This window comes from Marmota monax, unplaced genomic scaffold (assembly GCF_021218885.2).
Source record: "Marmota monax isolate L192 unplaced genomic scaffold, Marmota_monax_Labrador192_F-V1.1 WCK01_AAM20220418_F8-fsc00531, whole genome shotgun sequence".
Lineage (NCBI taxonomy): Eukaryota > Metazoa > Chordata > Mammalia > Rodentia > Sciuridae > Marmota > Marmota monax.
The window spans coordinates 33903-58992 of record NW_026693530.1 but is presented as its reverse complement, the minus strand read 5'-3'; the positions used below and the strand labels follow the sequence as shown (position 1 = coordinate 58992).

The 25090-nt window shown below is 33.4% G+C and overlaps 1 protein-coding gene across 4 annotated transcripts in view; it reads right to left on the bottom strand.

The window, feature by feature from the left end:
* LOC124102283 (A-kinase anchor protein 9) overlaps window positions 1-25090 on the bottom strand; it is a 91941-nt gene that overhangs the window by 53991 nt on the left and 12860 nt on the right. For 3 of the 4 annotated variants that reach the window (XM_058583679.1, XM_046458526.2, XM_046458519.2), the window contains 14 exons: window positions 23906-23998; window positions 21643-21888; window positions 21061-21105; window positions 18292-18384; window positions 16028-16273; window positions 15446-15490; window positions 12677-12769; window positions 10413-10658; window positions 9831-9875; window positions 7062-7154; window positions 4799-5044; window positions 4218-4262; window positions 763-816; window positions 209-382 (listed from right to left, as the gene is read on the bottom strand). In XM_058583679.1, coding sequence (XP_058439662.1) covers window positions 209-382; window positions 763-816; window positions 4218-4262; window positions 4799-5044; window positions 7062-7154; window positions 9831-9875; window positions 10413-10658; window positions 12677-12769; window positions 15446-15490; window positions 16028-16273; window positions 18292-18384; window positions 21061-21105; window positions 21643-21888; window positions 23906-23998 — 1764 coding nt within the window. The remainder of the gene's footprint in view (window positions 1-208; window positions 383-762; window positions 817-4217; window positions 4263-4798; window positions 5045-7061; window positions 7155-9830; window positions 9876-10412; window positions 10659-12676; window positions 12770-15445; window positions 15491-16027; window positions 16274-18291; window positions 18385-21060; window positions 21106-21642; window positions 21889-23905; window positions 23999-25090) is intronic. The other variant, XM_058583680.1, reaches the window with a different exon arrangement.

Sequence of the window (25090 nt, the reverse complement as noted above, 5' to 3'; positions counted from 1 at the left end):
AAATTTCCTGGAGGGCTGGGGATGTGGCTCAAGTGGTAGTGCATTCGCCTAGCATGCGTGAGGCACTGGGTTCAAATCTCAGCACCACATAAATGTAAAATAAAGATATTGTGTCTACCTAAAAAAAATGAAAAAATAAATATTTAAAAAAAAATTCCTGTTTTTGTTTTTGTGAGCAGCAAACAAAAGCCACAGAAGGTAAATGTACCTGATGCAATCCTTCAGTCCCATAAGTGGCCCTCATTTCTTCCAGTTCTCTGTTCAGTTCTTCGGGCTCATGTTCAGGTTTCCCAACTGATTCGTTTTCTATCAACTCTAGGCGAGTCTCACTATAGTGTGCGCCTTGTTCAGAATAAGAATCAACGACACCAAATTCTTCTTCCTAAATCAATCCAATATTTTTAATAATTCAGTACTAGCAACATTCCTGAGAGAGGAATTCGAATATTGAATTCCATAGCAAAATCCACTTTAAAACATCACTCTTCACTTTGAAGTTCACTTCTATGGCAATCTGGTTTGCTATTAATGTGATATTTCCTTAAAAGCACCTAAACAGCATATCTGCAAATTTTCTTCCAATTCCATGTTATAATGAAAATTAAGTAACTTTGTTTTGTTAAGCAGTAAAGAAGATCTAATAACTTACTTTTAGAAATCACATACAGAAAGAATTACATACAGGAGAAAGCTTGGTTAGTAAGTCAAATGGTTTTAAATAATAAAAAACATTAGTATCATGAGTAGTTTTATATACTGTACCATTAATAAATTGGTAGGCTTTCCTGTTTTCACCACATTACAGCAGTCATTTACCTGTATAAAAACAATTTCCTGATATATTATGATAGACCAAATTTTATTTACGTAACAATAATATTTCTACTAACTGTGTACCTTTTGCATCTAGGGAAAATGCCTTAATAGCAAAACAAATATGGTGATTATATTTAACTGAAGTATCTAAGAGGCATATCAAATGTCAATCATTCCTCAAACATCTAAGTTCTTACACTGCAAAAGACACTTTCATTTAAGTAACTGAAGTTCTAAGTGCAGTTCCTATTTAGTCTTCAGAAAGATAACTAAAAGCTTCAAGTTACTAGAACTTCTTTTACAAAATGCTTCCTTAAAATTAGCTAAATATATTTTTAAAATTAAGCCCTATTTATTTTCAAATAAAACCATTTACTGGTATAAATTTTATTAAAGGCTAGTAAGCAAGCCAAGGGAAATAAAGAGGTAAAGAACACTCCCCTAAGAACTTTCCTCTGGGGATAGTACTACTGCAAGTCATGCCAATCCAGACAGATGTGGGGGCTTTCTTTAACATATCACCACTTGTCTGCAGCACAGATATTTTGTAGTAAGAGAAAGGAGGATGATAGACTATGTATATAGGGTTTATGGAGTGGGAAATTAATTTCTTATCAATTAATCATTTAATTGCCTTTTTACCAATAAGAGTACAAAAACCAACTTCATTCCTGCCCATATCTTAAGCCTTCACAATTCTATGTTAATAGAACCCAGGAGAATGAAACTGTTAACATTGAAATATGTAGGACAGACTAGTCAGAATGTCTAGAGTTAGGATTAAGTCTGTATGTGCCATGACACATTAAAAAGTAAAAATCCTAGGACTGAAGATGTAGCCCAGTTGTAGAGCATCTGCCTAGCATGTGCAAGGCCCAATACCCACAACTGCCAAATAAAAGGGGGAGAGGGTCCTAACTAAGAGACTTTTTAAAAATCAGTTTGATTGCTCTACTTTTATTCTAAGAATAATCTCTGAGAAATAAAGCTAAAGGGAAGGCAAAAAAACAACTTTTGTTAACACATTATTGTAATTGGTGAAAAACCACAAGAATGTAGGAATACTAATTCTAGATATAAAGTCACTTGTGATAATTTTCAAATTATAATACTTCTAAATTTCAATTAGTTTTTCATGACTCAGAAATGACACATTCTGATTTTAGTACACACTAAAATTTCTATTTTGAAGTAACAGTGTAATAAAATGAATATTTGTAAATATCATCAAAGATCATGTCAAATATCATGTTATCGGTATTACATAAATTATTTATCCAGTATAATAGTTATATCTAATACCTCTATAGCAGATATTCAGTTAGTTCTCCTTTAATTCAGTTTAAACATATTTATAATGCCCCACAATGAGTTGGTTAGGATCTATCTCCAAGTACTTTCTGGCCATCATGTTGCCCATTGTAGAGTTGTCTTGAAGGGCCTGGACTGTTATGATCTGCTGAGTTCGCTGTTCAGCCCTGAGTGCTAGTCACAATGCAGCAGGTTGAAGACAGCCTACTGGAGGATTGTCACAACCTTCATAACTAATATATTCAACTTCTTATCTAAGATTTCTTTCATAAGTTTGCAGAAGAGTTCTCAAACTTCACCTCACTCTCCATTTCACTCTTCTCATCCTCATCTTATAGTTAGTTGCAGGCCTTCCCACCAAATTCCCCAAGCTACAGCATGCAATACTCATCAATACACAATCTGAAAGCCCTGTTTCTCCACTCCACAAAAGCAGAGTTGCTATCTGATCTTTGCTCTCATATGATGAGACCTGAGTCTCCTTCAGGCAACAGACATTTTTGACAGAAAAGTGATCTCACCTCCAGACTGGGAGGTATGATAGTCAAGCAGCTCAGAAAGGCATCAGTAGTTATTGGGCGTCCTCAGAGCTTCCAGGTTTTAGAGAGTTTAAGAGAATGCCTCTGACATTTTTTTCCCTGTAGTTTTCTTTATTTTGTGCCAGCTCAGAAAAAAGCTCAAGGCAAATTTTAACAATGTCTTTGTGAATGACTTTCAAGATTTTGCTCTGCTGGAGCATTTTCTTGGGAGATGTTCAGAGGCAGGTCCTCAGAGTCAACCACACCATGGATAACGTTGAGATAATTCTGGTTTGCAAGTACAAGGCTAGCCTGAGCAACTTAGAAAGTCAGTTTCAAATAAAAACAGCTGGGAATGTAGCTCAGTGGTAGAGCGCCCCTGGGTTTAATCCCCAGTAACATACACACACCCACACCCAAACAACAAAAATAAAAACTGTAATATGTTAATTTAAGAACATAGTTTTTCGAGCTGGGATTGTGGCTCAGCAGTAGAGTGCTCGCCTAGCATGGGCAGGACCTGGGTTCGATTCTCAGCACCACATTAAAAAAATAAAATAAAATAAAGGCATCATGTTGTGTCCATCTACAAAAAAGATTCATATTCATTCTCTCTCTCTCTCTCTCTCTCTCTCTCTCTCTCTCTCTCTCTTAAAAAAAAGGACATAGTTTTTCTATTAGAAGCCTACAATAAATTCAGACTTATGAAATATACTAAGTTGCTTAAACATTCAGAGTAAAGAATAATTTTCCATGTACTCTAAATTTAGGAGCAAAGAAATGACAATCATATCTAAAAAGAATAAGATAACAAAGTGATACTTATTGCAAACATATAAAGAAGGCAGGTATTTCTTAAGAGACCAATGCCTATTTTATAGTTTATCACCTAAAATAAAAATCATCATTGTCAGGCACGGTGATGCACACCGTTAATCCCTTCTCAGGAAGCTGAGACAGGAGGATCACAAGTTCAAAGATAGCCTGGACAACTTAGTGAGAATCTATCTTAAAATAAAACTGAAAAAGGGCTGGGAATGTAGCTTGGTGACAAAGTGCTTTCCTAGCATGTACAAGGCCCTGAGTTCAATGCCCACTAACACACACGTACACACACGCATGCACACGCATGCACAACACTACAGCAACATTAATTCCAATAAACATTTATACACACACACACACACACACAAGTATTCAAAGATTTGTAAAAAGCATTACTATAAAAATCATACTAATTATAAAATTTTTACTGTGCTAAATGGCTATCTTAAAATGGTCATGGATCCTAGAAATGCAGGCTCAACTTTCCTAAAAACCAAAGTAGGGCTGCTATGTAATTAAGGATTAAGGAATTCAAACAGTTAAGACTTTAGCTAACCACTGGAAAAAGATACAGCAGTAAAATATAATTTTAATTTTTTCAATCCATTTATATTACATTATGTTAACTTATATTAAATATATATAGAAGCATATAAATTTATAAGAAATAAAGTACCAACAATCAATAATTTCAAAAAAATATCAATTTTATCTATGACATTTTTAATTGGGATATGTTAGTCTTACCTCCGAAGTGTAATCATCTGCTGTGGTTGAAATCTCACTTTCCGGCTAAAACAAAAGTAAAACATGATTACAATTATGACATTTTTCCCCTGCTAAATATCATACTTTACAAAAAAAAAAAAAAAAAAAAAAAATCCTGCTTTACTAAGACGTTGCTGTTAGTAACAATGATAGAAAATTCACAAAAATACTATTAAAAAACTAGTAAAAATTATCCAAATCTTTAAAAATTTCATTTCATTATGAATTATAATGACTTATAATAATGCATATAAAATTTATCACAAGGCATTGTTATAAATACAAAAGTACCAAGAACTTTTACATATATAGTAGATGTCATCTGTAAGCCAAAAGCATCAAAGACACCATTCCTTTAATTCATGTAACTCTTTTAAATAAAAAACTAAATCCTTAACATGCCATCAGAAAAGTTCAAGTTCTTTAAAAGAATCATCAGTTCTTGATGCTAAAAAGTCAATGACTTTGTCAAGCTTCCCTCAGGTGGATGCTAATGACTTTTCACTGCCACTACTTTCTAGTTAGAGGTAGAATGTTTTAAAATCTGGATGAATACTTACATCAAAAGAAAAGACCTGCTCATGCTTAAGCATTTCTTCATTGTTTAGAGTTCTCATTATTGTGGATTCAGGCATCACGGCTGATCCAACACCCTGAGAACTATTTATCAACATCTCCTCACTCTTTGGTTGATCAATATTCAAGCCATGAACATCATTTTTACTGCTTGAGGTTTTCTTCTTTTTTGGCTTCTTATGAGGGTTTTGTCCATCCAATCGAGCTCTTCTTTGTCGAAACTCGGCAAGCTACAGGAAAAAAGTATCATTAACATCAATGATAATTTTTCTTTGGGATCACTTTCTTTAAAAGATCAAACTATCACCAAGTTAAAATGATGATAATAATATAGACGACTTCACAGTTTCAGAATAACTATTGGATTGAATATTCGGGTTGCAAAGGTTGTAAAACTAGGTACTTGTGAATGAACTTATTAAATATTGAGGGGTAAGAAATGAACATGTCAAGTCTAAAGAAGAGGAAATTAGCTGAGTTAGGGGAATAACTATTCTATAACTAGAATCGGGGAATAGAGGGACTCTCATTCACAGTATAATCTCTGGATTTAAGATTATATGAAAATATACACAAAAACAAGGAGCTCCGAACACACTTGTTCTGTTCTACTACTTTATACAAAAGATATCGTCTATAATTATCTTTTATACAAAAAAGATAATTAGCCTATTAGCTATACAAATGCTCACCGCAGCCATATTTATAGTTGGAAAAACTTACAAGTAACTTAAAATTTTAAACAGCAGTGTTTTCTACCCTTTATCATTTGTCTGTCATCATCAGAATTTGTACCAAACCCTAGTCATTGATACATTATCATTTACTTAATATATTTTAAACAGTGTATTTTCTTTAAGTTTATTTTAAAAGGAGATGGAATCTCTGGCATAAATTGAAAGTTAATATCACTTGTTATTTCTTTTAAGAGATAAGTTGAAAATAAAAGAAATGATAAATCTATTATTGAAATTTTAGTTAGAGGTTGCTGAAGGCTATGAAAAAAAAATGGACAAAATAAAAGACTGTTAAAGGCAGACAAGCATCAAACAGATTTTCGTTATCATAAGCAGAAAGAAAACTGAAAAAGGTAAAAACTTTCTTACTATACTATCCAAAGTTTTTTAAGACCTAAAATATTTTCTTACCACCTAAAATCAGAAGTACACATTATATACCAGGTAACACTAGACTAATTATGGTGAACTTATATTAAAAATACCAAGGGGCAAGCAATTGCTATTAAAGACTTTGTGATATAATAGCAGGTATAAACTAGTATTGTAGCATATCTATTTCTTTTCATGAAAGGAAAATTACACTTCATTTTTAAAAAGATAAGGCAAGTCTCAGGCTCATAGCTTTCAATGATTATATCCAGTATGAATTTAAACATCATTATATTCATAGGCATAGGTAAATTCTGGAAAACTACAACCTTAACAACTTTTGTTGACATTTGGAGTTCAGATTTCAGGTATTTTTCCTATTGCTCACTTACATTTTATTTATTTATTCTTAAGAATTTTTTTTTTTTTTGATGGACACAATACCTTTATTTTATTTATTTTTATGTAGTACTGAGGATCAAACCCACAGCCTTGTACGTGCTAGGCAAAGGATCTATTGCTGAGCTATTACTGTATTTTTTAAAATACAGTAAGTTTTCTGATTTTTATATAAAGCAACTACTGACAAAGACTTTAATTTAATTTGAGCTCCTGAATCACTCTTAAGAGGAGAAAAAAGAAGACCACATGTAAGTTCCTTTCTGCCTTAAAAAGAGGAAATATCTGCCTAGAATAACTGTAACTATTAACCAGACCAATTACAAAGACAGCAAATAAGTTTCTTATTATCTAAAGTATTAAAGCAATCTTGCTAATGTTACTATCAAAATATGCGGCAAATACATTATTTATAAATAACATTTTAGACTTAAATTATCTGCTATAGATGAAGAAAATCATATAAACATGTCCTATTCCCTTAATAAAGATATTTAATTCATAAGTCAGAATAGCTCATGATTATACTTACAGAGTATAAAAATATATCACATTTAACATTTTCCCCAGTTATTTAGTAACTACACAGTGTGTTGAGGAACAGGTGCAAGACCAGTTGCCTCTATTTGCACATTATTAAGCTGCTGGAATGTACTTGAACTACTTGGAGCATAGCAGATCATTCTTAAAAACTCGTTCCCCAGGCCTCCTCCCACCCTTTCCGGCCACCGCCTCCCACCTCTGGCCCGGCGGTCCCCGGCTCTCCTACCAGCGCTCGGCCGATTTCGATCTTTCTCCTTCTTTCTTCGTCCTCCGTGGCTTCTGCGGGCTTCTGTTAACATTGAAATATGTAGGACAGACTAGTCAGAATGTCTAGAGTTAGGATTAAGTCTGTATGTGCCATGACACATTAAAAAGTAAAAATCCTAGGACTGAAGATGTAGCCCAGTTGTAGAGCATCTGCCTAGCATGTGCAAGGCCCAATACCCACAACTGCCAAATAAAAGGGGGAGAGGGTCCTAACTAAGAGACTTTTTAAAAATCAGTTTGATTGCTCTACTTTTATTCTAAGAATAATCTCTGAGAAATAAAGCTAAAGGGAAGGCAAAAAAACAACTTTTGTTAACACATTATTGTAATTGGTGAAAAACCACAAGAATGTAGGAATACTAATTCTAGATATAAAGTCACTTGTGATAATTTTCAAATTATAATACTTCTAAATTTCAATTAGTTTTTCATGACTCAGAAATGACACATTCTGATTTTAGTACACACTAAAATTTCTATTTTGAAGTAACAGTGTAATAAAATGAATATTTGTAAATATCATCAAAGATCATGTCAAATATCATGTTATCGGTATTACATAAATTATTTATCCAGTATAATAGTTATATCTAATACCTCTATAGCAGATATTCAGTTAGTTCTCCTTTAATTCAGTTTAAACATATTTATAATGCCCCACAATGAGTTGGTTAGGATCTATCTCCAAGTACTTTCTGGCCATCATGTTGCCCATTGTAGAGTTGTCTTGAAGGGCCTGGACTGTTATGATCTGCTGAGTTCGCTGTTCAGCCCTGAGTGCTAGTCACAATGCAGCAGGTTGAAGACAGCCTACTGGAGGATTGTCACAACCTTCATAACTAATATATTCAACTTCTTATCTAAGATTTCTTTCATAAGTTTGCAGAAGAGTTCTCAAACTTCACCTCACTCTCCATTTCACTCTTCTCATCCTCATCTTATAGTTAGTTGCAGGCCTTCCCACCAAATTCCCCAAGCTACAGCATGCAATACTCATCAATACACAATCTGAAAGCCCTGTTTCTCCACTCCACAAAAGCAGAGTTGCTATCTGATCTTTGCTCTCATATGATGAGACCTGAGTCTCCTTCAGGCAACAGACATTTTTGACAGAAAAGTGATCTCACCTCCAGACTGGGAGGTATGATAGTCAAGCAGCTCAGAAAGGCATCAGTAGTTATTGGGCGTCCTCAGAGCTTCCAGGTTTTAGAGAGTTTAAGAGAATGCCTCTGACATTTTTTTCCCTGTAGTTTTCTTTATTTTGTGCCAGCTCAGAAAAAAGCTCAAGGCAAATTTTAACAATGTCTTTGTGAATGACTTTCAAGATTTTGCTCTGCTGGAGCATTTTCTTGGGAGATGTTCAGAGGCAGGTCCTCAGAGTCAACCACACCATGGATAACGTTGAGATAATTCTGGTTTGCAAGTACAAGGCTAGCCTGAGCAACTTAGAAAGTCAGTTTCAAATAAAAACAGCTGGGAATGTAGCTCAGTGGTAGAGCGCCCCTGGGTTTAATCCCCAGTAACATACACACACCCACACCCAAACAACAAAAATAAAAACTGTAATATGTTAATTTAAGAACATAGTTTTTCGAGCTGGGATTGTGGCTCAGCAGTAGAGTGCTCGCCTAGCATGGGCAGGACCTGGGTTCGATTCTCAGCACCACATTAAAAAAATAAAATAAAATAAAGGCATCATGTTGTGTCCATCTACAAAAAAGATTCATATTCATTCTCTCTCTCTCTCTCTCTCTCTCTCTCTCTCTCTCTCTCTCTCTTAAAAAAAAGGACATAGTTTTTCTATTAGAAGCCTACAATAAATTCAGACTTATGAAATATACTAAGTTGCTTAAACATTCAGAGTAAAGAATAATTTTCCATGTACTCTAAATTTAGGAGCAAAGAAATGACAATCATATCTAAAAAGAATAAGATAACAAAGTGATACTTATTGCAAACATATAAAGAAGGCAGGTATTTCTTAAGAGACCAATGCCTATTTTATAGTTTATCACCTAAAATAAAAATCATCATTGTCAGGCACGGTGATGCACACCGTTAATCCCTTCTCAGGAAGCTGAGACAGGAGGATCACAAGTTCAAAGATAGCCTGGACAACTTAGTGAGAATCTATCTTAAAATAAAACTGAAAAAGGGCTGGGAATGTAGCTTGGTGACAAAGTGCTTTCCTAGCATGTACAAGGCCCTGAGTTCAATGCCCACTAACACACACGTACACACACGCATGCACACGCATGCACAACACTACAGCAACATTAATTCCAATAAACATTTATACACACACACACACACACACAAGTATTCAAAGATTTGTAAAAAGCATTACTATAAAAATCATACTAATTATAAAATTTTTACTGTGCTAAATGGCTATCTTAAAATGGTCATGGATCCTAGAAATGCAGGCTCAACTTTCCTAAAAACCAAAGTAGGGCTGCTATGTAATTAAGGATTAAGGAATTCAAACAGTTAAGACTTTAGCTAACCACTGGAAAAAGATACAGCAGTAAAATATAATTTTAATTTTTTCAATCCATTTATATTACATTATGTTAACTTATATTAAATATATATAGAAGCATATAAATTTATAAGAAATAAAGTACCAACAATCAATAATTTCAAAAAAATATCAATTTTATCTATGACATTTTTAATTGGGATATGTTAGTCTTACCTCCGAAGTGTAATCATCTGCTGTGGTTGAAATCTCACTTTCCGGCTAAAACAAAAGTAAAACATGATTACAATTATGACATTTTTCCCCTGCTAAATATCATACTTTACAAAAAAAAAAAAAAAAAAAAAAAAATCCTGCTTTACTAAGACGTTGCTGTTAGTAACAATGATAGAAAATTCACAAAAATACTATTAAAAAACTAGTAAAAATTATCCAAATCTTTAAAAATTTCATTTCATTATGAATTATAATGACTTATAATAATGCATATAAAATTTATCACAAGGCATTGTTATAAATACAAAAGTACCAAGAACTTTTACATATATAGTAGATGTCATCTGTAAGCCAAAAGCATCAAAGACACCATTCCTTTAATTCATGTAACTCTTTTAAATAAAAAACTAAATCCTTAACATGCCATCAGAAAAGTTCAAGTTCTTTAAAAGAATCATCAGTTCTTGATGCTAAAAAGTCAATGACTTTGTCAAGCTTCCCTCAGGTGGATGCTAATGACTTTTCACTGCCACTACTTTCTAGTTAGAGGTAGAATGTTTTAAAATCTGGATGAATACTTACATCAAAAGAAAAGACCTGCTCATGCTTAAGCATTTCTTCATTGTTTAGAGTTCTCATTATTGTGGATTCAGGCATCACGGCTGATCCAACACCCTGAGAACTATTTATCAACATCTCCTCACTCTTTGGTTGATCAATATTCAAGCCATGAACATCATTTTTACTGCTTGAGGTTTTCTTCTTTTTTGGCTTCTTATGAGGGTTTTGTCCATCCAATCGAGCTCTTCTTTGTCGAAACTCGGCAAGCTACAGGAAAAAAGTATCATTAACATCAATGATAATTTTTCTTTGGGATCACTTTCTTTAAAAGATCAAACTATCACCAAGTTAAAATGATGATAATAATATAGACGACTTCACAGTTTCAGAATAACTATTGGATTGAATATTCGGGTTGCAAAGGTTGTAAAACTAGGTACTTGTGAATGAACTTATTAAATATTGAGGGGTAAGAAATGAACATGTCAAGTCTAAAGAAGAGGAAATTAGCTGAGTTAGGGGAATAACTATTCTATAACTAGAATCGGGGAATAGAGGGACTCTCATTCACAGTATAATCTCTGGATTTAAGATTATATGAAAATATACACAAAAACAAGGAGCTCCGAACACACTTGTTCTGTTCTACTACTTTATACAAAAGATATCGTCTATAATTATCTTTTATACAAAAAAGATAATTAGCCTATTAGCTATACAAATGCTCACCGCAGCCATATTTATAGTTGGAAAAACTTACAAGTAACTTAAAATTTTAAACAGCAGTGTTTTCTACCCTTTATCATTTGTCTGTCATCATCAGAATTTGTACCAAACCCTAGTCATTGATACATTATCATTTACTTAATATATTTTAAACAGTGTATTTTCTTTAAGTTTATTTTAAAAGGAGATGGAATCTCTGGCATAAATTGAAAGTTAATATCACTTGTTATTTCTTTTAAGAGATAAGTTGAAAATAAAAGAAATGATAAATCTATTATTGAAATTTTAGTTAGAGGTTGCTGAAGGCTATGAAAAAAAAATGGACAAAATAAAAGACTGTTAAAGGCAGACAAGCATCAAACAGATTTTCGTTATCATAAGCAGAAAGAAAACTGAAAAAGGTAAAAACTTTCTTACTATACTATCCAAAGTTTTTTAAGACCTAAAATATTTTCTTACCACCTAAAATCAGAAGTACACATTATATACCAGGTAACACTAGACTAATTATGGTGAACTTATATTAAAAATACCAAGGGGCAAGCAATTGCTATTAAAGACTTTGTGATATAATAGCAGGTATAAACTAGTATTGTAGCATATCTATTTCTTTTCATGAAAGGAAAATTACACTTCATTTTTAAAAAGATAAGGCAAGTCTCAGGCTCATAGCTTTCAATGATTATATCCAGTATGAATTTAAACATCATTATATTCATAGGCATAGGTAAATTCTGGAAAACTACAACCTTAACAACTTTTGTTGACATTTGGAGTTCAGATTTCAGGTATTTTTCCTATTGCTCACTTACATTTTATTTATTTATTCTTAAGAATTTTTTTTTTTTTTTGATGGACACAATACCTTTATTTTATTTATTTTTATGTAGTACTGAGGATCAAACCCACAGCCTTGTACGTGCTAGGCAAAGGATCTATTGCTGAGCTATTACTGTATTTTTTAAAATACAGTAAGTTTTCTGATTTTTATATAAAGCAACTACTGACAAAGACTTTAATTTAATTTGAGCTCCTGAATCACTCTTAAGAGGAGAAAAAAGAAGACCACATGTAAGTTCCTTTCTGCCTTAAAAAGAGGAAATATCTGCCTAGAATAACTGTAACTATTAACCAGACCAATTACAAAGACAGCAAATAAGTTTCTTATTATCTAAAGTATTAAAGCAATCTTGCTAATGTTACTATCAAAATATGCGGCAAATACATTATTTATAAATAACATTTTAGACTTAAATTATCTGCTATAGATGAAGAAAATCATATAAACATGTCCTATTCCCTTAATAAAGATATTTAATTCATAAGTCAGAATAGCTCATGATTATACTTACAGAGTATAAAAATATATCACATTTAACATTTTCCCCAGTTATTTAGTAACTACACAGTGTGTTGAGGAACAGGTGCAAGACCAGTTGCCTCTATTTGCACATTATTAAGCTGCTGGAATGTACTTGAACTACTTGGAGCATAGCAGATCATTCTTAAAAACTCGTTCCCCAGGCCTCCTCCCACCCTTTCCGGCCACCGCCTCCCACCTCTGGCCCGGCGGTCCCCGGCTCTCCTACCAGCGCTCGGCCGATTTCGATCTTTCTCCTTCTTTCTTCGTCCTCCGTGGCTTCTGCGGGCTTCTGTTAACATTGAAATATGTAGGACAGACTAGTCAGAATGTCTAGAGTTAGGATTAAGTCTGTATGTGCCATGACACATTAAAAAGTAAAAATCCTAGGACTGAAGATGTAGCCCAGTTGTAGAGCATCTGCCTAGCATGTGCAAGGCCCAATACCCACAACTGCCAAATAAAAGGGGGAGAGGGTCCTAACTAAGAGACTTTTTAAAAATCAGTTTGATTGCTCTACTTTTATTCTAAGAATAATCTCTGAGAAATAAAGCTAAAGGGAAGGCAAAAAAACAACTTTTGTTAACACATTATTGTAATTGGTGAAAAACCACAAGAATGTAGGAATACTAATTCTAGATATAAAGTCACTTGTGATAATTTTCAAATTATAATACTTCTAAATTTCAATTAGTTTTTCATGACTCAGAAATGACACATTCTGATTTTAGTACACACTAAAATTTCTATTTTGAAGTAACAGTGTAATAAAATGAATATTTGTAAATATCATCAAAGATCATGTCAAATATCATGTTATCGGTATTACATAAATTATTTATCCAGTATAATAGTTATATCTAATACCTCTATAGCAGATATTCAGTTAGTTCTCCTTTAATTCAGTTTAAACATATTTATAATGCCCCACAATGAGTTGGTTAGGATCTATCTCCAAGTACTTTCTGGCCATCATGTTGCCCATTGTAGAGTTGTCTTGAAGGGCCTGGACTGTTATGATCTGCTGAGTTCGCTGTTCAGCCCTGAGTGCTAGTCACAATGCAGCAGGTTGAAGACAGCCTACTGGAGGATTGTCACAACCTTCATAACTAATATATTCAACTTCTTATCTAAGATTTCTTTCATAAGTTTGCAGAAGAGTTCTCAAACTTCACCTCACTCTCCATTTCACTCTTCTCATCCTCATCTTATAGTTAGTTGCAGGCCTTCCCACCAAATTCCCCAAGCTACAGCATGCAATACTCATCAATACACAATCTGAAAGCCCTGTTTCTCCACTCCACAAAAGCAGAGTTGCTATCTGATCTTTGCTCTCATATGATGAGACCTGAGTCTCCTTCAGGCAACAGACATTTTTGACAGAAAAGTGATCTCACCTCCAGACTGGGAGGTATGATAGTCAAGCAGCTCAGAAAGGCATCAGTAGTTATTGGGCGTCCTCAGAGCTTCCAGGTTTTAGAGAGTTTAAGAGAATGCCTCTGACATTTTTTTCCCTGTAGTTTTCTTTATTTTGTGCCAGCTCAGAAAAAAGCTCAAGGCAAATTTTAACAATGTCTTTGTGAATGACTTTCAAGATTTTGCTCTGCTGGAGCATTTTCTTGGGAGATGTTCAGAGGCAGGTCCTCAGAGTCAACCACACCATGGATAACGTTGAGATAATTCTGGTTTGCAAGTACAAGGCTAGCCTGAGCAACTTAGAAAGTCAGTTTCAAATAAAAACAGCTGGGAATGTAGCTCAGTGGTAGAGCGCCCCTGGGTTTAATCCCCAGTAACATACACACACCCACACCCAAACAACAAAAATAAAAACTGTAATATGTTAATTTAAGAACATAGTTTTTCGAGCTGGGATTGTGGCTCAGCAGTAGAGTGCTCGCCTAGCATGGGCAGGACCTGGGTTCGATTCTCAGCACCACATTAAAAAAATAAAATAAAATAAAGGCATCATGTTGTGTCCATCTACAAAAAAGATTCATATTCATTCTCTCTCTCTCTCTCTCTCTCTCTCTCTCTCTCTCTCTCTCTCTTAAAAAAAAGGACATAGTTTTTCTATTAGAAGCCTACAATAAATTCAGACTTATGAAATATACTAAGTTGCTTAAACATTCAGAGTAAAGAATAATTTTCCATGTACTCTAAATTTAGGAGCAAAGAAATGACAATCATATCTAAAAAGAATAAGATAACAAAGTGATACTTATTGCAAACATATAAAGAAGGCAGGTATTTCTTAAGAGACCAATGCCTATTTTATAGTTTATCACCTAAAATAAAAATCATCATTGTCAGGCACGGTGATGCACACCGTTAATCCCTTCTCAGGAAGCTGAGACAGGAGGATCACAAGTTCAAAGATAGCCTGGACAACTTAGTGAGAATCTATCTTAAAATAAAACTGAAAAAGGGCTGGGAATGTAGCTTGGTGACAAAGTGCTTTCCTAGCATGTACAAGGCCCTGAGTTCAATGCCCACTAACACACACGTACACACACGCATGCACACGCATGCACAACACTACAGCAACATTAATTCCAATAAACATTTATACACACACACACACACACACAAGTATTCAAAGATTTGTAAAAAGCATTACTATAAAAATCATACTAATTATAAAATTTTTACTGTGCTAAATGGCTATCTTAAAATGGTCATGGATCCTAGAAATGCAGGCTCAACTTTCCTAAAAACCAAAGTAGGGCTGCTATGTAATTAAGGATTAAGGAATTCAAACAGTTAAGACTTTAGCTAACCACTGGAAAAAGATACAGCAGTAAAATATAATTTTAATTTTTTCAATCCATTTATATTACATTATGTTAACTTATATTAAATATATATAGAAGCATATAAATTTATAAGAAATAAAGTACCAACAATCAATAATTTCAAAAAAATATCAATTTTATCTATGACATTTTTAATTGGGATATGTTAGTCTTACCTCCGAAGTGTAATCATCTGCTGTGGTTGAAATCTCACTTTCCGGCTAAAACAAAAGTAAAACATGATTACAATTATGACATTTTTCCCCTGCTAAATATCATACTTTACAAAAAAAAAAAAAAAAAAAAAAAAATCCTGCTTTACTAAGACGTTGCTGTTAGTAACAATGATAGAAAATTCACAAAAATACTATTAAAAAACTAGTAAAAATTATCCAAATCTTTAAAAATTTCATTTCATTATGAATTATAATGACTTATAATAATGCATATAAAATTTATCACAAGGCATTGTTATAAATACAAAAGTACCAAGAACTTTTACATATATAGTAGATGTCATCTGTAAGCCAAAAGCATCAAAGACACCATTCCTTTAATTCATGTAACTCTTTTAAATAAAAAACTAAATCCTTAACATGCCATCAGAAAAGTTCAAGTTCTTTAAAAGAATCATCAGTTCTTGATGCTAAAAAGTCAATGACTTTGTCAAGCTTCCCTCAGGTGGATGCTAATGACTTTTCACTGCCACTACTTTCTAGTTAGAGGTAGAATGTTTTAAAATCTGGATGAATACTTACATCAAAAGAAAAGACCTGCTCATGCTTAAGCATTTCTTCATTGTTTAGAGTTCTCATTATTGTGGATTCAGGCATCACGGCTGATCCAACACCCTGAGAACTATTTATCAACATCTCCTCACTCTTTGGTTGATCAATATTCAAGCCATGAACATCATTTTTACTGCTTGAGGTTTTCTTCTTTTTTGGCTTCTTATGAGGGTTTTGTCCATCCAATCGAGCTCTTCTTTGTCGAAACTCGGCAAGCTACAGGAAAAAAGTATCATTAACATCAATGATAATTTTTCTTTGGGATCACTTTCTTTAAAAGATCAAACTATCACCAAGTTAAAATGATGATAATAATATAGACGACTTCACAGTTTCAGAATAACTATTGGATTGAATATTCGGGTTGCAAAGGTTGTAAAACTAGGTACTTGTGAATGAACTTATTAAATATTGAGGGGTAAGAAATGAACATGTCAAGTCTAAAGAAGAGGAAATTAGCTGAGTTAGGGGAATAACTATTCTATAACTAGAATCGGGGAATAGAGGGACTCTCATTCACAGTATAATCTCTGGATTTAAGATTATATGAAAATATACACAAAAACAAGGAGCTCCGAACACACTTGTTCTGTTCTACTACTTTATACAAAAGATATCGTCTATAATTATCTTTTATACAAAAAAGATAATTAGCCTATTAGCTATACAAATGCTCACCGCAGCCATATTTATAGTTGGAAAAACTTACAAGTAACTTAAAATTTTAAACAGCAGTGTTTTCTACCCTTTATCATTTGTCTGTCATCATCAGAATTTGTACCAAACCCTAGTCATTGATACATTATCATTTACTTAATATATTTTAAACAGTGTATTTTCTTTAAGTTTATTTTAAAAGGAGATGGAATCTCTGGCATAAATTGAAAGTTAATATCACTTGTTATTTCTTTTAAGAGATAAGTTGAAAATAAAAGAAATGATAAATCTATTATTGAAATTTTAGTTAGAGGTTGCTGAAGGCTATGAAAAAAAAATGGACAAAATAAAAGACTGTTAAAGGCAGACAAGCATCAAACAGATTTTCGTTATCATAAGCAGAAAGAAAACTGAAAAAGGTAAAAACTTTCTTACTATACTATCCAAAGTTTTTTAAGACCTAAAATATTTTCTTACCACCTAAAATCAGAAGTACACATTATATACCAGGTAACACTAGACTAATTATGGTGAACTTATATTAAAAATACCAAGGGGCAAGCAATTGCTATTAAAGACTTTGTGATATAATAGCAGGTATAAACTAGTATTGTAGCATATCTATTTCTTTTCATGAAAGGAAAATTACACTTCATTTTTAAAAAGATAAGGCAAGTCTCAGGCTCATAGCTTTCAATGATTATATCCAGTATGAATTTAAACATCATTATATTCATAGGCATAGGTAAATTCTGGAAAACTACAACCTTAACAACTTTTGTTGACATTTGGAGTTCAGATTTCAGGTATTTTTCCTATTGCTCACTTACATTTTATTTATTTATTCTTAAGAATTTTTTTTTTTTTTTGATGGACACAATACCTTTATTTTATTTATTTTTATGTAGTACTGAGGATCAAACCCACAGCCTTGTACGTGCTAGGCAAAGGATCTATTGCTGAGCTATTACTGTATTTTTTAAAATACAGTAAGTTTTCTGATTTTTATATAAAGCAACTACTGACAAAGACTTTAATTTAATTTGAGCTCCTGAATCACTCTTAAGAGGAGAAAAAAGAAGACCACATGTAAGTTCCTTTCTGCCTTAAAAAGAGGAAATATCTGCCTAGAATAACTGTAACTATTAACCAGACCAATTACAAAGACAGCAAATAAGTTTCTTATTATCTAAAGTATTAAAGCAATCTTGCTAATGTTACTATCAAAATATGCGGCAAATACATTATTTATAAATAACATTTTAGACTTAAATTATCTGCTATAGATGAAGAAAATCATATAAACATGTCCTATTCCCTTAATAAAGATATTTAATTCATAAGTCAGAATAGCTCATGATTATACTTACAGAGTATAAAAATATATCACATTTAACATTTTCCCCAGTTATTTAGTAACTACACAGTGTGTTGAGGAACAGGTGCAAGACCAGTTGCCTCTATTTGCACATTATTAAGCTGCTGGAATGTACTTGAACTACTTGGAGCATAGCAGATCATTCTTAAAAACTCGTTCCCCAGGCCTCCTCCCACCCTTTCCGGCCACCGCCTCCCACCTCTGGCCCGGCGGTCCCCGGCTCTCCTACCAGCGCTCGGCCGATTTCGATCTTTCTCCTTCTTTCTTCGTCCTCCGTGGCTTCTGCGGGCTTCTGTTAACATTGAAATATGTAGGACAGACTAGTCAGAATGTCTAGAGTTAGGATTAAGTCTGTATGTGCCATGACACATTAAAAAGTAAAAATCCTAGGACTGAAGATGTAGCCCAGTTGTAGAGCATCTGCCTAGCATGTGCAAGGCCCAATACCCACAACTGCCAAATAAAAGGGGGAGAGGGTCCTAACTAAGAGACTTTTTAAAAATCAGTTTGATTGCTCTACTTTTATTCTAAGAATAATCTCTGAGAAATAAAGCTAAAGGGAAGGCAAAAAAACAACTTTTGTTAACACATTATTGTAATTGGTGAAAAACCACAAGAATGTAGGAATACTAATTCTAGATATAAAGTCACTTGTGATAATTTTCAAATTATAATACTTCTAAATTTCAATTAGTTTTTCATGACTCAGAAATGACACATTCTGATTTTAGTACACACTAAAATTTCTATTTTGAAGTAACAGTGTAATAAAATGAATATTTGTAAATATCATCAAAGATCATGTCAAATATCATGTTATCGGTATTACATAAATTATTTATCCAGTATAATAGTTATATCTAATACCTCTATAGCAGATATTCAGTTAGTTCTCCTTTAATTCAGTTTAAACATATTTATAATGCCCCACAATGAGTTGGTTAGGATCTATCTCCAAGTACTTTCTGGCCATCATGTTGCCCATTGTAGAGTTGTCTTGAAGGGCCTGGACTGTTATGATCTGCTGAGTTCGCTGTTCAGCCCTGAGTGCTAGTCACAATGCAGCAGGTTGAAGACAGCCTACTGGAGGATTGTCACAACCTTCATAACTAATATATTCAACTTCTTATCTAAGATTTCTTTCATAAGTTTGCAGAAGAGTTCTCAAACTTCACCTCACTCTCCATTTCACTCTTCTCATCCTCATCTTATAGTTAGTTGCAGGCCTTCCCACCAAATTCCCCAAGCTACAGCATGCAATACTCATCAATACACAATCTGAAAGCCCTGTTTCTCCACTCCACAAAAGCAGAGTTGCTATCTGATCTTTGCTCTCATATGATGAGACCTGAGTCTCCTTCAGGCAACAGACATTTTTGACAGAAAAGTGATCTCACCTCCAGACTGGGAGGTATGATAGTCAAGCAGCTCAGAAAGGCATCAGTAGTTATTGGGCGTCCTCAGAGCTTCCAGGTTTTAGAGAGTTTAAGAGAATGCCTCTGACATTTTTTTCCCTGTAGTTTTCTTTATTTTGTGCCAGCTCAGAAAAAAGCTCAAGGCAAATTTTAACAATGTCTTTGTGAATGACTTTCAAGATTTTGCTCTGCTGGAGCATTTTCTTGGGAGATGTTCAGAGGCAGGTCCTCAGAGTCAACCACACCATGGATAACGTTGAGATAATTCTGGTTTGCAAGTACAAGGCTAGCCTGAGCAACTTAGAAAGTCAGTTTCAAATAAAAACAGCTGGGAATGTAGCTCAGTGGTAGAGCGCCCCTGGGTTTAATCCCCAGTAACATACACACACCCACACCCAAACAACAAAAATAAAAACTGTAATATGTTAATTTAAGAACATAGTTTTTCGAGCTGGGATTGTGGCTCAGCAGTAGAGTGCTCGCCTAGCATGGGCAGGACCTGGGTTCGATTCTCAGCACCACATTAAAAAAATAAAATAAAATAAAGGCATCATGTTGTGTCCATCTACAAAAAAGATTCATATTCATTCTCTCTCTCTCTCTCTCTCTCTCTCTCTCTCTCTCTCTCTCTCTTAAAAAAAAGGACATAGTTTTTCTATTAGAAGCCTACAATAAATTCAGACTTATGAAATATACTAAGTTGCTTAAACATTCAGAGTAAAGAATAATTTTCCATGTACTCTAAATTTAGGAGCAAAGAAATGACAATCATATCTAAAAAGAATAAGATAACAAAGTGATACTTATTGCAAACATATAAAGAAGGCAGGTATTTCTTAAGAGACCAATGCCTATTTTATAGTTTATCACCTAAAATAAAAATCATCATTGTCAGGCACGGTGATGCACACCGTTAATCCCTTCTCAGGAAGCTGAGACAGGAGGATCACAAGTTCAAAGATAGCCTGGACAACTTAGTGAGAATCTATCTTAAAATAAAACTGAAAAAGGGCTGGGAATGTAGCTTGGTGACAAAGTGCTTTCCTAGCATGTACAAGGCCCTGAGTTCAATGCCCACTAACACACACGTACACACACGCATGCACACGCATGCACAACACTACAGCAACATTAATTCCAATAAACATTTATACACACACACACACACACACAAGTATTCAAAGATTTGTAAAAAGCATTACTATAAAAATCATACTAATTATAAAATTTTTACTGTGCTAAATGGCTATCTTAAAATGGTCATGGATCCTAGAAATGCAGGCTCAACTTTCCTAAAAACCAAAGTAGGGCTGCTATGTAATTAAGGATTAAGGAATTCAAACAGTTAAGACTTTAGCTAACCACTGGAAAAAGATACAGCAGTAAAATATAATTTTAATTTTTTCAATCCATTTATATTACATTATGTTAACTTATATTAAATATATATAGAAGCATATAAATTTATAAGAAATAAAGTACCAACAATCAATAATTTCAAAAAAATATCAATTTTATCTATGACATTTTTAATTGGGATATGTTAGTCTTACCTCCGAAGTGTAATCATCTGCTGTGGTTGAAATCTCACTTTCCGGCTAAAACAAAAGTAAAACATGATTACAATTATGACATTTTTCCCCTGCTAAATATCATACTTTACAAAAAAAAAAAAAAAAAAAAAAAAATCCTGCTTTACTAAGACGTTGCTGTTAGTAACAATGATAGAAAATTCACAAAAATACTATTAAAAAACTAGTAAAAATTATCCAAATCTTTAAAAATTTCATTTCATTATGAATTATAATGACTTATAATAATGCATATAAAATTTATCACAAGGCATTGTTATAAATACAAAAGTACCAAGAACTTTTACATATATAGTAGATGTCATCTGTAAGCCAAAAGCATCAAAGACACCATTCCTTTAATTCATGTAACTCTTTTAAATAAAAAACTAAATCCTTAACATGCCATCAGAAAAGTTCAAGTTCTTTAAAAGAATCATCAGTTCTTGATGCTAAAAAGTCAATGACTTTGTCAAGCTTCCCTCAGGTGGATGCTAATGACTTTTCACTGCCACTACTTTCTAGTTAGAGGTAGAATGTTTTAAAATCTGGATGAATACTTACATCAAAAGAAAAGACCTGCTCATGCTTAAGCATTTCTTCATTGTTTAGAGTTCTCATTATTGTGGATTCAGGCATCACGGCTGATCCAACACCCTGAGAACTATTTATCAACATCTCCTCACTCTTTGGTTGATCAATATTCAAGCCATGAACATCATTTTTACTGCTTGAGGTTTTCTTCTTTTTTGGCTTCTTATGAGGGTTTTGTCCATCCAATCGAGCTCTTCTTTGTCGAAACTCGGCAAGCTACAGGAAAAAAGTATCATTAACATCAATGATAATTTTTCTTTGGGATCACTTTCTTTAAAAGATCAAACTATCACCAAGTTAAAATGATGATAATAATATAGACGACTTCACAGTTTCAGAATAACTATTGGATTGAATATTCGGGTTGCAAAGGTTGTAAAACTAGGTACTTGTGAATGAACTTATTAAATATTGAGGGGTAAGAAATGAACATGTCAAGTCTAAAGAAGAGGAAATTAGCTGAGTTAGGGGAATAACTATTCTATAACTAGAATCGGGGAATAGAGGGACTCTCATTCACAGTATAATCTCTGGATTTAAGATTATATGAAAATATACACAAAAACAAGGAGCTCCGAACACACTTGTTCTGTTCTACTACTTTATACAAAAGATATCGTCTATAATTATCTTTTATACAAAAAAGATAATTAGCCTATTAGCTATACAAATGCTCACCGCAGCCATATTTATAGTTGGAAAAACTTACAAGTAACTTAAAATTTTAAACAGCAGTGTTTTCTACCCTTTATCATTTGTCTGTCATCATCAGAATTTGTACCAAACCCTAGTCATTGATACATTATCATTTACTTAATATATTTTAAACAGTGTATTTTCTTTAAGTTTATTTTAAAAGGAGATGGAATCTCTGGCATAAATTGAAAGTTAATATCACTTGTTATTTCTTTTAAGAGATAAGTTGAAAATAAAAGAAATGATAAATCTATTATTGAAATTTTAGTTAGAGGTTGCTGAAGGCTATGAAAAAAAAATGGACAAAATAAAAGACTGTTAAAGGCAGACAAGCATCAAACAGATTTTCGTTATCATAAGCAGAAAGAAAACTGAAAAAGGTAAAAACTTTCTTACTATACTATCCAAAGTTTTTTAAGACCTAAAATATTTTCTTACCACCTAAAATCAGAAGTACACATTATATACCAGGTAACACTAGACTAATTATGGTGAACTTATATTAAAAATACCAAGGGGCAAGCAATTGCTATTAAAGACTTTGTGATATAATAGCAGGTATAAACTAGTATTGTAGCATATCTATTTCTTTTCATGAAAGGAAAATTACACTTCATTTTTAAAAAGATAAGGCAAGTCTCAGGCTCATAGCTTTCAATGATTATATCCAGTATGAATTTAAACATCATTATATTCATAGGCATAGGTAAATTCTGGAAAACTACAACCTTAACAACTTTTGTTGACATTTGGAGTTCAGATTTCAGGTATTTTTCCTATTGCTCACTTACATTTTATTTATTTATTCTTAAGAATTTTTTTTTTTTTTGATGGACACAATACCTTTATTTTATTTATTTTTATGTAGTACTGAGGATCAAACCCACAGCCTTGTACGTGCTAGGCAAAGGATCTATTGCTGAGCTATTACTGTATTTTTTAAAATACAGTAAGTTTTCTGATTTTTATATAAAGCAACTACTGACAAAGACTTTAATTTAATTTGAGCTCCTGAATCACTCTTAAGAGGAGAAAAAAGAAGACCACATGTAAGTTCCTTTCTGCCTTAAAAAGAGGAAATATCTGCCTAGAATAACTGTAACTATTAACCAGACCAATTACAAAGACAGCAAATAAGTTTCTTATTATCTAAAGTATTAAAGCAATCTTGCTAATGTTACTATCAAAATATGCGGCAAATACATTATTTATAAATAACATTTTAGACTTAAATTATCTGCTATAGATGAAGAAAATCATATAAACATGTCCTATTCCCTTAATAAAGATATTTAATTCATAAGTCAGAATAGCTCATGATTATACTTACAGAGTATAAAAATATATCACATTTAACATTTTCCCCAGTTATTTAGTAACTACACAGTGTGTTGAGGAACAGGTGCAAGACCAGTTGCCTCTATTTGCACATTATTAAGCTGCTGGAATGTACTTGAACTACTTGGAGCATAGCAGATCATTCTTAAAAACTCGTTCCCCAGGCCTCCTCCCACCCTTTCCGGCCACCGCCTCCCACCTCTGGCCCGGCGGTCCCCGGCTCTCCTACCAGCGCTCGGCCGATTTCGATCTTTCTCCTTCTTTCTTCGTCCTCCGTGGCTTCTGCGGGCTTCTGTTAACATTGAAATATGTAGGACAGACTAGTCAGAATGTCTAGAGTTAGGATTAAGTCTGTATGTGCCATGACACATTAAAAAGTAAAAATCCTAGGACTGAAGATGTAGCCCAGTTGTAGAGCATCTGCCTAGCATGTGCAAGGCCCAATACCCACAACTGCCAAATAAAAGGGGGAGAGGGTCCTAACTAAGAGACTTTTTAAAAATCAGTTTGATTGCTCTACTTTTATTCTAAGAATAATCTCTGAGAAATAAAGCTAAAGGGAAGGCAAAAAAACAACTTTTGTTAACACATTATTGTAATTGGTGAAAAACCACAAGAATGTAGGAATACTAATTCTAGATATAAAGTCACTTGTGATAATTTTCAAATTATAATACTTCTAAATTTCAATTAGTTTTTCATGACTCAGAAATGACACATTCTGATTTTAGTACACACTAAAATTTCTATTTTGAAGTAACAGTGTAATAAAATGAATATTTGTAAATATCATCAAAGATCATGTCAAATATCATGTTATCGGTATTACATAAATTATTTATCCAGTATAATAGTTATATCTAATACCTCTATAGCAGATATTCAGTTAGTTCTCCTTTAATTCAGTTTAAACATATTTATAATGCCCCACAATGAGTTGGTTAGGATCTATCTCCAAGTACTTTCTGGCCATCATGTTGCCCATTGTAGAGTTGTCTTGAAGGGCCTGGACTGTTATGATCTGCTGAGTTCGCTGTTCAGCCCTGAGTGCTAGTCACAATGCAGCAGGTTGAAGACAGCCTACTGGAGGATTGTCACAACCTTCATAACTAATATATTCAACTTCTTATCTAAGATTTCTTTCATAAGTTTGCAGAAGAGTTCTCAAACTTCACCTCACTCTCCATTTCACTCTTCTCATCCTCATCTTATAGTTAGTTGCAGGCCTTCCCACCAAATTCCCCAAGCTACAGCATGCAATACTCATCAATACACAATCTGAAAGCCCTGTTTCTCCACTCCACAAAAGCAGAGTTGCTATCTGATCTTTGCTCTCATATGATGAGACCTGAGTCTCCTTCAGGCAACAGACATTTTTGACAGA